Raw genomic sequence first — 13,647 nt, forward strand, 5'->3', positions numbered from 1 at the left:
GGCCATGGGGTTGGAGAGAAGGGGGTGTATTTGAGCTGTGAGATCATAGTCACAGTGCTGTACCTCCCTGAGTCTCAGTTTCTCTCTCTCTGTAAAATGAGGATATCAATAATAGCCATCTCCTGTGGTTATAGTGAGCATCGTAGGAAATCACATAGAGAGCACCCAGTCCCAAGTCTGGCCCATGGCTACTGCTCATTCAATGTCAGCCATAAAGAAATCAGAGCAAAGGGAGGTTGAACCATCTTTGTATTTAGTGTTATGGAGTTGTGATGGTCAGATACACCTACTTCTGTGAAAGAGAGAGAGCTGATAATCAGGTACTCTACACTCTCTCCCCCAGCACTGTGGACACACACTGTCAAATCCTCAAACCGTGGTTCTCCTTTTACTAGATATCATGTAACTACCCCAGCCCTCATCAAGCCTTCACAAAATTTGCAAACCGGCTGAGAGCTGGTTCAAGTTCGTTCTGTGCAGTGCCTATGTGTTTTCCTTTACAGTGACTTGAATACCCTTGGTAGGGGTACACACCCTTTAGTTCTCTACAATCTCCTCCTCTCCCCATTGGTTATACTAGGGTATTTTTCTTACTTAAAATTACCTGCCCAACTTCTAAAGTCACGTGAGTTTGCACCCTCATCCGCTGCCTCTACACATATACGTCCCTCAGACTATCAGGTGAAAGAATGCGTCTGAGTAGGTAGCAGTCATCTTTAGCATCAACTACTTACCAACCATACTCCTCTCAGGACATATCTTAGTCTAACCTTTGTGAGGACTGGGGATCTCTCAGATGCTTGCATCAGCAAACACATCATCAACCCTTTCTCAGATGAGGTGATTTTTTCATAAAGTTAAGTTCCTCCATTATGTATTTATTTCTTGTTCCTGGCCCATGGTCTTACGATGCTAGTGCACTTTCTCCTACCCCATACTACCAGAAGAAACGTGGAGAAATGTCATCACAAATTTTACCACTATGTCATTGGGTCCAATTCTTTATTGGGCCCTGGGGCAAGAGCTGCTGACTCCCATAGCTCACAGCCCAGGGGAGAAGGAGATGCATTGTGCTCAGGAACCATCAATTTGCCTGGCGGGGGTCACTGAAAACTACAAAGAGGAGATGTAGTTTCCCATGCTGTTATAGTAAATTACCACAAACTTGGTGGCTTAAACATCAAAAATGTATTCTCTTGCAGTTCTGAAGGCCAGAGCTCTGTGTAAATGTGTTAGAGGAGCCCCATGTTCTAGGCCCTAGGCGGGAATCCGTTCCTCACCTTTTCCAGCTTCTGGTGGCTATTGGCATTCCATGACTTGTGGCTGCATCACTCCAATCTGCCTTCATCTTCACAGTCTCTGCCTCTGCCTTTTCCTCTGTGTGTCTGTCTTTGAAAACTCCTTCTGTATGATTGTGTTTAGGGCCCAAATAAACTCCTTTTATTAAGATCCTAACTTAATCCCGTCTTTAATCATATAAGGTAACATTCACAGGTCTCAAGACTAGGAAGTGAGTATGTCTTTGGGGTTGGAAAGGAGAGTGTGGGGTTTGTTCAGGAGATAACATCTAAACTGACCATTGGAGGGTAAAGATGAGATTATCTGATAGCAAAGGGGGAAAGGCGTATTCCAAGGCCCAGAGGCAGGAAAGTCCTGGGTCTTCTCTGGTGGCTAGCCCATAAACTGCTCTGTCAGCAGGTCCACATGATGGAGGAGAGGTGAGGCTCTGGAGGCAGGGCAAAACCAGGCTGTGAGGAGCTCAAGTACAAACCCCAGGGCCTGTGTTGCATTCTACAGGCAATGAAAAATCATTAGGCGTTTTTAAATAGCTAGAGACACAATCAAAACCTGTTCCAAAAAGGTAAAATTCCCTTCATTATGCAAGCATTTTTTTTTTCTTGAAACAGGTTATGGTGCCAGCACTAATGCTGTTGAGAGGAGGTAGAGAGGGTTGCTGTGCTCACAGGTGTGGGGTAAGTACTGTGGGCTCTACAGACTGTTTAACCTCCCACCCACACCCACCCCCAAAGGGCTTATTTCCTAGGCCATGAGCTTTGGTTCTTTTGAAGGATACACTCTTGACCAATGCTACTTTTGAAGCATAGAGATATTATGCAAGGTTCTAGCCAACTGAGATGAGGGCTGCTGCATGAGATCCCAGGAAAAACGAGACTGGAGAGGATGTGAGGAGAGCCATTTGCAGTGGAAACAAAGCCTACAAGCTCTGGTAGACCAGCCTGTTGGGGTTCAGTGGTTTGTGTTTCTACCTGCCCATCTGTCTATGGGGAGGTCTAGGACCCTCCCATCCTTTGTCTTTCCCATCTTCCCAGTAGCCAATGGGGCAACACATCATAGAACTGGGATTCCAGTGAGAAGGGACATTAAATATTGTACTCTCAAAAATACTTTCACAGGCATTTTCTTACAATGCCCTGTGAAGAACAAAAAGCTGACATGCTATAAGTTCATCCATTAAATATTTATATCTTGTCCCTGATTACAGCAAGTTGTCCACTGCTCTCTTACATTTCTAGTTCATATGCCATCTCATTTCCTTTTACTTCTCCAAAAGTTCCCTGTCCCGACCCTTGTAGCTTCCAATCAGATCCTTCACTGAGACCTTAGCCCCACATCAGCTGAAGGCCATCTCCAAAGAGCTCCCTGAATCATTCCATTCACCTCCAGCCACCCCTTTCCCTCATTCCAGACATGGATGTATCAAGGATAAAAGCTTAGGCTTTGAAGCAAACAAATCCCTCAGCTTTACCCCAATTCATTAATGCGCTAATATGCCAGAAGGTCTCCTTTCCTTGACACTCTGGTCGCTGTCACACACTCACCCGCCCAATCAACACATATTTATGAAGTTTGTACACAATACAAAGCCTATGTTGGTCACTGACTCAGGCTTTAAAAAAAATGATTATTCATTTACTCACCCAACCATACAACACACATTTATGGAAGACCCACCGCCAGAATAGCAGATAGGTTTCATTTAAAGCGCCAGCATCAATTGATCAGTCACTCTGTTTGGAGGAGCACTGTGAGGCCTCATCCAGGGTTGGAGGGGAAGAGCACTGAGATCAATTCCTGAAGTCTACCACCAGTGTAGACAAGGGACTGGCAGCACACTTACTTTATGTGCCAGGCAGTGTGTGGACACTGGGGGTTCATGGTGAATAAGTCACATTTCCCACTCACAGTTTTGTAGTGGATGATTTCATTCTTTAGAATTACAGCTGGGGTAGATGGATGGATAGAGGATTTCTTAGCCCTAGCATCCATTTTTTGTACATTTGGTCAGCAAAACAAGGACACGAACCTGGTCTGGCATCTACAAAAAAAAAAAAAAAAAAAAAAAAAAAAAAGGTTCCAACCCTCTCGAGGGGAACTCGAGGGTCACATTATTAAAAAGCTGACTTTCCACCACCTTCCTCCCCATGGCTGTACTGAATTTCCAACTCTGTTCCATTGCAGCTGCTGTTCCCTGTGCTTCTGGCCATCCAGGGCACTGTGGGGGCTGTGTACTGTGTGATCATTTCTTCACTGGGTTTGCTCAGTGGCCCCTTCTGTGACACAGGCAGTGGAAACTACACCTACCCTTTCAGGAACGACAGCCTAGAGTGAGTAACATTCACGGTCTTTGTCAGTGTCTAACAGCTAATGATGATACAGCTAATGACCACGAAGAGTTTGTGCTCTCAGTATTGACCATCCAATATTGGGACCAGGTACTTTCATCTATATCTAGTGTCTTGTTCCTCTTTCCATACCTGCTCCCAAATCAACAATCTCTAGCAGGTGATTGGCCAAGGCAAGAAGTGCTTATGAGTTAAACAGTCCACTCAAGGTGTTCAATATAATACCTTGACTTCATTAGCCCAATTATTAAACTCAAGTGTGTATGTGCTGAGTTGCTTAGTACTGACTAGGTGCTATGTGATAAGAGAAGAATGTACACAGGAAGAATAAGACAACTTGCCTATTTGCAAGTTGCTCACAGTCAAACTGGGAAGACTTAATTACCAAATTTGGGGTTGCACAAAAATCCTGAAAAAGCTGGGCCTTATGATGCATGTTTATTTTCCTAAAGGAATACAGACAGAAACCCAGCACCAATTGATTGAGGAAGACCCTACTTCTCTTCTTATTTCATGTTCTCTCCCTGGAAGATCTCATCCAGCCCTGTGGCTATTAGTACCACCCATCTGTCTATGAAAATGATGCCAAAATGTTTGTCTTCTTCTGAAAGTTGGCCCTGATATCTAAGTACCTCCTTGAAATTTCCTCTTGAACATCTCACAGCATTTCAATATTAATATGCCAAAACCCTGATGTCCCCACACAAATCTCCTTTCGGTCATCCCCATCCCATCAGATGACACCTAAAACCTGTGAATCATCTTGGTTCTTCTCTCTTCTCACTTCCCATGTTCAATCAACCACTAAATCTTGTCAATTCCACCTTGACAATATATCCTGAATATACACTGCTCTTTACCTAGCCTGTCTTCACCCCATTCTAAATCTCTAAAACCCTCTGCCTCCACTGCTACACAATAGACCTCCAACAAGTATCTATTGGGAGAGGTCATCAAGAAGCTGTGACTGCCAGTCAATCTGCTAGCCAGACCCAGGAAATCGGAGGCTCCCGACCCTCTCCCCTGGCCTTGGAACATGTGTCCACTTGTCTTCCCCATTCCCAGAAGCTGCTCCAAGGATAAGTCTTGAAATAGAAATGTGGTGCTAAGACCATCTGAACAGTGTACGTGACTGAATCCAGTTAGGGCCTCTCTATAAAAACTTTTTAAGATTCTGGCAGGCGGGTACAGAAAACTACTCATCTGTGGCCTCAATACAAGCCTCTTAAATAAGTTCTCTTGCTCATTAAACCTGCCACCTACCAATCTGGAGTGGTCTGCCTTTTCCTTTGGTCTCTCCCTGCCCTCTGTGTTTGGGCCAATTTGGATTACACCTGGTAAACTCCTGGCCGAATTTAGGAAGCAACAGTATTCCAGTTCCATTTTGCCTTTCAATCCTTTTGCCATAGATTAGCCAAAGGGTTTTTTGTAAAATGTAAAGATGCTGACCAAGAAATCCTTACATTTAAGGAATTTGCAGTCTCATTGGGAACTCAGTAGATATGAATATGAATATGGATGAAGGTAGAAATAGAGACAGAGATAGCAAATAATACACAGCACTATGAAATAGGCCCTGAAACCTATTTCATTTTCTTTTTGTCCAACTAGTACACTTTAATTCCAAAATTCTCTTACAGTTTTTGCTTATGTGCTATTTCTTTTTACAATTCACTGCTCTTCTCTCTGCTACTGCCTCCTTCCAGGCCAGGTCACTTCAAATTTCCCCATGAATCCTTCTCCAGCTACTCTGGACCTCTAGACTCCTCCTTTCCATGATAATAATTATGATATAACTAAAACCTATTGCCAACTGCAAAGAGGGCATCGTGCTAACATCTTACCTAATCCTCCTAACCGCTCTACGGTATTGATGCTATTTTTAACCCCATTTTACACACATGAAATCTGATGTACGGAAGCATTTAAGAAACTTATGTAGAACTTCTTAGTGAGGGAGCTGGAGTTAGGACCTGGGTCTGTGGGACTTTGAAGCCTAAGTTCTTAACCAGTCCTACTGCCTCTGAGATCCTTATAGCAGTTAAAATCTTGTAGCTTAGGGTCTCCTGATTCTTTATATGCCCTCTTGTGTGGCTATGTCTGCATCCACAACGCCTTGCTGAGATGTGCTGTCAGAGAGAGGGTGCTTTCAACTCTCTCGCTGATGGACGATGGTAAATCTGCTGTCTTTATGAAGATGACAGCAATGAAGACCCTAAGGCTTCGTAACTTCCTGTATTAGACTGGTGCTCCTCACATGCTAGTAAGTAGTAGCTCCCTCCCTTTATTGTTTCTCAAAGCCAGCCTCATTTTCTCCTCTGTCCTGGCAGGGGCAATTACTTATTCAACCAGCCCACCTGGGCCATCTGCCAAGAGCCTGAGCATATTGTCCTCTGGAATGTGGTCTTGTTTTCCACTCTCCTGGGGATAGGTGTGATGGAAGCTATACTCTGCCTTAGCCAAGTCGTCAGTGGACTCTGTGACATCTACTGTGATACCTGCATCCGAAAAGGACAGGTTGGTGCTTCTAGAACCCAGGAATTTAAAAGTCACTTCCCCCTGACCTAGTCACACTGCTCTAACCTCATACTCCCAGTGGTAAGCCAGTAACTAGAAAATGCCTTTTGAAACATGCAACTTAATTTGCACCTTTGGGCTTAATTTTCTTTCAGGTGAACATAACTGGTTTATGACTAGCCTAAGAAATCACAACTGATTGACAGACAAAAGAGAGTTTCCCAGGTTCAGAAGGACTGGATTTGCTGGATGTCAATCTCCAGAGTTCTGAGAAGCTGAGGGAAAAATAAAAAAATACAACTTTCTTACCAGTGTAGACTTTTATAAAACGACAACAGTTTTGCAAATTTCATCTTCTTTGCTAGATTCAAGAGTGTTGTTTCCCCCAAATGACCTCTAAGATTTATATAAGAAATCATAGAGATATACGATCATAGAAATAAAAAAGTAATATAATAATAAATGCTTAAGTGTATTCAGTTGTTACTATATTCCAGGCCCTGTCTAAGCACTTTTTCTGTTATTTCGATTAACCCTATAAAGCAAGCGGCACTATAATGCCACCTTGCAGATGAGAAAACTCAGGCTCAGAGAAGTTTGGTTTACTTGTCTGAAGTCAATGAATCTAAGTTTTGAATTTGAGCCTGATTCTAACATTTATATTCTAGACCACTCTCCAGAAGATCTCAGAGTTTATTGCTTGTACACTAGTTCCATGGATTGTAATAGGTGTTATTCATTTACAGAAAAAAAAAAAAAAGGATTGGAGGAAACTCTGTGGTCAAATTAACTGGAAATACACTGGATTAAACAAAGTTTAATAGGTCTCTCTACTGCAGGACTTGTCAGAACCTTTACAAAGCCAATGTGCATTGCTAATTTGGAAGAGAATAGCAGATGCGCAATTCTCTGGTCTTATTTGACCACAAAACCCTTTTCTCTTGGAACGATTTTTTGGGGTTAACATTCTCTTACCACTGGTGTCCTTTTTTCTTTTTTTCTTTTTTTTTAAGCCTGCTGTAATAGCAGGAATTGGAAGTTTTCTCTTCAGGTTTATTTACTGTCATTGAAACAAACATTTTTGAAAACTGAATGTGCCATACAAACTATGGCAGTTTTCACAGAGCCCTGGGACAGGAACCTTGCAAACTAATGGCTCCTGCATAGCCGACTGCTTTGATAGATGATATCCAGGGCCCCTGCTAGCCCATGTGGCACCTTCGCACAAAATAGAAAATAAAGCAGAGGATACAACTTGGCAAGCTGATGGAGCCAATGGCAAAATTTAAAAAGGTGCCTTCTGCAGGTTGATGCAGCTTATACTGGGTTGAATAATGTTCCCGCCCCTGAAATGTATGTTTAACAGGAACCTCAGAGTGAGACCTTCTTTGGAAATAGGGTCTTTGGGGTTGTAGTTAGTTAAGATGGAGTCATATGGAATTAGGGTGGGCCCTAAATCTAAAATGGCTAGTGTCCTTAGAAGGAGAAAGAAGCTCACACACAAAGAAGAAGGCCATGTGAAGACAGAGGCAGAGACTGACATTATGGGGCCATAAACCAAGAAATGCCAAAGACTGTGGCAACTACCGGAAGCTAGGAGAGAGCCATAGAACAGATTCTCCCTCTCAGCCTCCAGAACCCAGCCCACATCTTGATTTGAGACTTCTAGCTTCCAGAACTGGGAGAGAATAAATGTCTGTTATTTTAAGCCACCCAGTTAGTAGTAGTTTGTTACAGTGCCCTCGGGAAATTCATACACAGCCCCACACCAGGGAACAAGGGAGCAGCCCCTGCACTCATCTGGGCATGCTGCCTTGTGCAGAAACAACCTATTCAACTAAAATGAATTGGGTGGCCCTGCTGGTGTCACCAAAGCCTGAGTGCCCTGCAAAACCTGTTTCTTTAGTTTCCCCTGAGCTCTCCACTGGCATGAAGCCCGACACATACAATCCAGATGAGAGATGCGCTAAATACTCTGCACTGAGCCCAACACTGCACTGTACCCGAGGTTGTTCCCTCAGCCCTGACAGCGCTGTGAGGGTGTCAGGGCTTGGGGAGGTATAGGTTTTAGTACAGTCAGTCCACCAGATAGAAGGGCTGTATATGCCCCAAATACTGTTTCCTGGGGAGGAAAAAAAAATCCAAAGCAAAAAGCTTTATTAGCTATTCTCCATTAAAACACCTCTGAGTAAAGTGATGGATTTGAAGCAAGGGAGGAGAAAAGTGTTCTGCCTCTGGCAAAAGGCCCTCTTGTGGTTGTTCTCTTGGTGCGTAAAAGGAACTCATTCTTACAGACACCAAAGTGCAAGCATTCTGTGGCCAATGAAGTGGGTAGAGGAGCCACCACGCTGCCCTTGGGCGGGGCTCCAGCTCGTAAAGGGCTGGGTAATGCACACCATCAAGGGCTTTTGGGGGCGGGAAGAGCACCATCTCGTTTGAAACGTGGTGCTGGCCATAATGTGATTCATGATTAATCCTGTAAAAGTGTTTATTGACAAATAGGAAATAGCTCTCTGAAATTACGTCGAAATCATCGATTTTCGAGGCAGGCTTAGGTCTACTCTTTGGCTACATGACAGTTGCTTCCTGAGTTTCCTACAGTGTGCAAAGCAAAAGTGCCTGGAGAAAGGAGGGATTGAAGGGCCCTCAGTTCTGGAAGAAGAGGTTAAAGCAGTCGGGAAAATCTAAATGCACAGCCACCCCGATGTGAGGGGAAAATGGGAAAGGCGATAATTTCCCTTCCATCTCTGTGTCTTCAAGCATATCTCATCTTTTTATATTCCTTACTCTCTCGGGGAAAACCATATGTTTTCCAGACCAGAGTTGACTGACATTTTTTTTTCCAAACTCATATTGTGGATGTTAAATATTGATTTTACTGCAGATTATGACAATGTTTATATAATATGATACACGCATTATTAGAAATATGAACCACAAAGCTCTTCTGGGAGAGTTTCACAAATCTTTCCATTTCATTCTTTATACTTTGTTATATAGTATATCAATTTCCACGTTTGCCAGGTTAAGCCAGGATGATTCGTATAATTATAAATATATGCGAACAAAATGATTTTACCATTTTATGAACACTATCTAGAAGACTCATCTGTCTATCACGTCTGGTGAAACACTCTTGTAGGTCTCACACTGACTTGAGAGAAACTCGTGGCTCAAAGACTCGTTGACAGATCAACATTCAGTATTTCTCCAAGTCAAATGGGCAGAAAATAATTTCAAAAGAAGGAGATGCACTACGGGGAGTGGAGGGATGGAAATGAAGCTACCCTAAGTAGCTCTGGAAAAATTGGAAAAAGTTGTTTTGACTAGAAACAGTAAGGCTAAAGACAAAGGGAATTGTACATAAACACTGTAATCTAAAGTCGTTTCTCAAACTGGTATGAGTTAACAATTATAAAACTGTTTTGCATGTATAATGGGGCTGAGAGGCGGATGGCGGGAGCCAGGTTTCTCCATGTTGAAGGAAGAAGTCATAGATAAGCAAAGAGGGAATGCTAGAATGATCCATGTAGTGCTGGATTTTAGTCAAGGACATCTGTATAAACTCATGTTTGGCTTAATACAGATACAAATGTATAGATTCAGCAATACCGATGTTCGTATGCGTGGGTTGCTGTACACGTATATATTTCCCAGCCCTGTCTTACTGAGAGAACTAGAAGCAATGACACCCCAGTGGCAGTGATTATACCCAGGGCTCATTTTTGTTATTACTTATTTTTAAATAACTTATTATTTTAAATTTAAAATTTTATGAAATTTAATAAAGTATTTAAAACAAAAAGAAAAAGAGGGAAATGGCTTTCCTTGACTAAGAGGCTTTGAGGTTCCCAACCTACCCAAGCAGCAGTCTAGGAAATTCAGAATCATCCAATTCGGAAACAGACTCAACTAGCTCTTCCTGTGTCCGAGTATCATCGCCTGAGCAGTGGCTTTATCCACAGGCGGCTAAAGTGAGTAAAACACAGTCGAGAAACTCAGGGTTCTTTATTTGGGGACCTTGATTTGGCCTCTTCCTCCAAGGCAGTATGCTGAGAGCGAATTACTTTATATAAATGAGACAAGTACCATGCCACCTGACCCCTGATAACCCAGCAGTATGGCCCTAAAGTGAGTGAGGACGTGGGTTCAGAAATACAACAGTATAGTCTGATGGATCCCTTCATATTGGATGTTTTCTTGCCCTAGCAAGTGCTGTCACATGCCCACTGTACCCTCTCACTCTCTGTGCAAACAGTACTCTGAGAGTAACCAGTAGCCCCCAGGTTTGAACTAAGTGCCCCCTCCATCCCTGGACATATCTCCAATTGTAACCATCTTGTTGTTCACATACAGGATCCCTCAACCCGGCTGTGATGCAGGATGCGCCTTATCGTCATTGTTTCCTCAGTGCCTAGGGTATAATAGGCTCTCGATAAATGTTTGGTGGATGAATAAACAAAAGAATGAATGAGTGAATGTCCCACACCTGCAAAGGGGTTCAGGAAATGTAACTATGCAGTGTAGTTTATACAGACTGAATGCACAGCTCTTTAAGAACTCAACTTCCTCTATTCTCTTCCTCTTTCATCAACCTGGCCCAGATGTGGACGTTCCCAAAAGGAAAGAAACAAAGTCGGTTCTGAGTAGTTTCATTTTGCAACTGTTGTTAAATGTACTCTGTAGCTGGCACCACCCATCAGCTAGGTTTATGTGAAGTTCTTAGTATAGGCCACGCTGTTCTAGATGTGACATTGTGATACTATGGTTTAGAATAAGAAATATATAATTTGTTCTTCACTCATTTCTGGCACAGAGCTCCTAAAACTTTGCAATTCCCTAAGTAATGAAAGCGAAAGGCATCTTTATTCATTACAAGCTCCTTTCAAACCATAATCTGAATTTGTGTTAATGAGATGACTTTGGGGAAATTCCTCAGGATGGGGTTGTTCGGCAGGGGAGCTAACCAGTATTGGAGGGCTGGAATTTTCAGCACCCCCACTCCTACCCTCACCCAAAAGGCCAGGGTTGGTGAACACATGGAGGGTGCTGGGAGAGCGCTGCACCCAGAGAGGGCATGGAAGCCATGTGCCCTCCCCATACCTTGCCCCATGCATCTCTTCTATGTGGCCGTTCCTGAGTTATATACATTTATAATAAACTGGTAATCTAGTAAGCAAGCTGGTTTCCTGAGTTCTGTGAGCCAATCTAGTAAATTAATCAAACCTAAAAAGGGGATCTTGGGAACCTCTGATTTCTAGCCAGTAGGTAAAAGCACAGGTAGCAAGGGGAATGCAGTCTGGTGAGACTGAGCCCTTAATCTGTGGGGGGGGGGGGGGGGTCGTCCAATGCTGTCCCCAGGTGTTATCAGAACTGAGTTGAGTTGTAGTTCACCCAGCTGGTATTGCAGAATTTCCTGGTGTGAGAAAAACCCCACATATTTGCTGACCAGCACATGAAAGCATGCGGAATAAAGTGTAAAGAAAAACAATAAGTGTTTTTTTCTTTACAAGCATAACACACAAAATCCTATAATGATAATGCGTGGATCTTTGCGTAGGCCGAATCATTTCCAATGCTTTTTCCCCCACATAATCATATCTGACCCTCAAACAGTCGTGTCACATTGTCCAGGGACAAATGATTATCACTGTTTTGCCAAAGGGGAAACAGAGGCTCAGAGGTGGCTGCCCAAGAGGAAGCAGATATGAGGCTCAAGGCTGAACTTCGGACTCCAAGTCCAAGAGTTTCTTCCACAGAATCTCACTGTTCAGAGCCTGGTTGAAAAGATAAGACAGGTATCACTTTGGAGGAAGGAACCAGAGGGCATCATGCTCTGGGCTGGAGCAGAAAGGGAAGCCTCAGGAGGAGAGGAGTTTGAGCTGGACAAGGGGAAAGGAGAGGACATTCCAGGCAAAGGGAATGGCAGGAGAAAAAGGAGGAAGCGAGACTTCTCAGGGCCTCTGAGAGATGCACTGTGGGAGTCGGGTGACAGGGACAGTGGCATAACACTACTCACATCTGGAAGTGGAGAAGCTCTTCTATATGTGAACTTGTGATGTATGAACTTTCATACAAAAACAAAGCTGAACTCTGGAGGCAAAGTGCCCTTGACCAGCACTTGGTATAAGCAGTCGTTTGCCCTCTGACAGATTGCTGGGGCACATGGCCATGCTCAGACCCTTTTAAGGATTTACTGAGATTGTTGAGGAGCATTCTTACAATGGAAATAAAAGTAAAGACAAAATAAAAGAGATGAAAAGTAATAAGAAAGGGATAATATTGTACATTCTAATGATTGAGGCCTTTGACAACAGGAATCATTTTCAAAACTCAAAGAAAATTCTGCCACATGTGAGGAATGCTATAACTGTAAGATATGAGGAAAAAGGACAAAGGATATGGAAAGATTTTGAGTAGGTACCCTGATGATCAACATGAACTCCGAATACACATTAGACTAATGTAATTAGAAGTAAGCTAGGAGTTATTTATTTGATCATTCCATAAACATTTGTTGAGCATCTACTAGTACCAAGAACTGTTCAAGATAATAGTGATAGAGCGGTAAACAAAATAAAGTCCCTGCCCTCATAGAACTTTTTGTTAGTACGGAGAGGTGGATGACAAACAATATATTTATCAGGTGCTGCTAGGTGTTATGGAGAAAAATAAATCAGGAAAACTGGGTTAGAGACAAATGCTGTGGGCAGGGCAAAGGGATGCTGGTATTTACATTCGGTCCTTAGGAAGACCCCTCAGATAAGATGGCTTTGATCCGAGACCTAAAGGAAGTGAAGAAGAGATTCTTTGGGATCTATAGGTTTAAACACGGTGAAAATGCTACCAAGGAACTCTCTATTTCAACTACTTAATTTGGGTTAATTCAAAGACTTTAGTTTACTTAATGTGAGGCTAGTGGATTTATGTTGCAAGACAGAGAGTTCGGTAGGTCCAAGGCTGCTGTGAACGCTGTCACACTAAAGGGACCTGCAAGCCAGTCGTGTGGTTGCAAGAGCTGCTGGAGTTTGCTCAGGCACTGACAGAGGTTCTCAAGAAGCAAGGTTTCCTGCTTGCTTTGCTTCTGCTTCATCCAACTAACTGCCATTGGAGCAGAAACAAGTTTACCTTGGCAAAAGAAGTATGATAGCACAGCCATCACAAGGAGATGATGAGAGCGTTTAATTTTAAAGTTTAAAACAAACTCACGTTCCTATTAGGTAGAAATGACCTGGGAAAAACAAACTGAAACACTCTTTATTAACTTTTGGTCTTCAAAATCTACCTTGTTGATGAGTGGTAAATGTTGGGAATTCATTTCCTTCTAATTTAGTCCTTCAGAGAAAACAGAGCCATCTGCTTTGCCTTACAGAGGCTGCGGATACATCTCTGAATGCTGGCATTTTCTGGACCTCCTGATGAGCCATACGTGCCCTAAACATAGCCCATAGGAAACACTCCTCCCAATTTGGAGAGCACGTTCGTC

The 13,647-nt window shown here is 43.0% G+C and overlaps 1 protein-coding gene across 1 annotated transcript in view; it reads left to right on the forward strand.

Annotated features, from left to right (window-relative positions):
- The window catches only part of LOC107517669 (transmembrane 4 L6 family member 1-like), a 38,055-nt gene extending 31,718 nt beyond the window's left edge, over positions 1–6,337 (forward strand). The window contains 4 exon segments of the mRNA XM_036221567.1: positions 1,908–1,973; positions 3,481–3,626; positions 5,975–6,161; positions 6,317–6,337. Of these exon segments, the coding sequence (XP_036077460.1) occupies positions 1,908–1,973; positions 3,481–3,626; positions 5,975–6,161; positions 6,317–6,337 (420 nt within the window).
- Positions 6,338–13,647: the final 7,310 nt, after the last annotated feature.

This window comes from Rousettus aegyptiacus, unplaced genomic scaffold (assembly GCF_014176215.1).
Source record: "Rousettus aegyptiacus isolate mRouAeg1 unplaced genomic scaffold, mRouAeg1.p scaffold_m13_p_5, whole genome shotgun sequence".
In the NCBI taxonomy this organism is placed as follows: domain Eukaryota; kingdom Metazoa; phylum Chordata; class Mammalia; order Chiroptera; family Pteropodidae; genus Rousettus; species Rousettus aegyptiacus.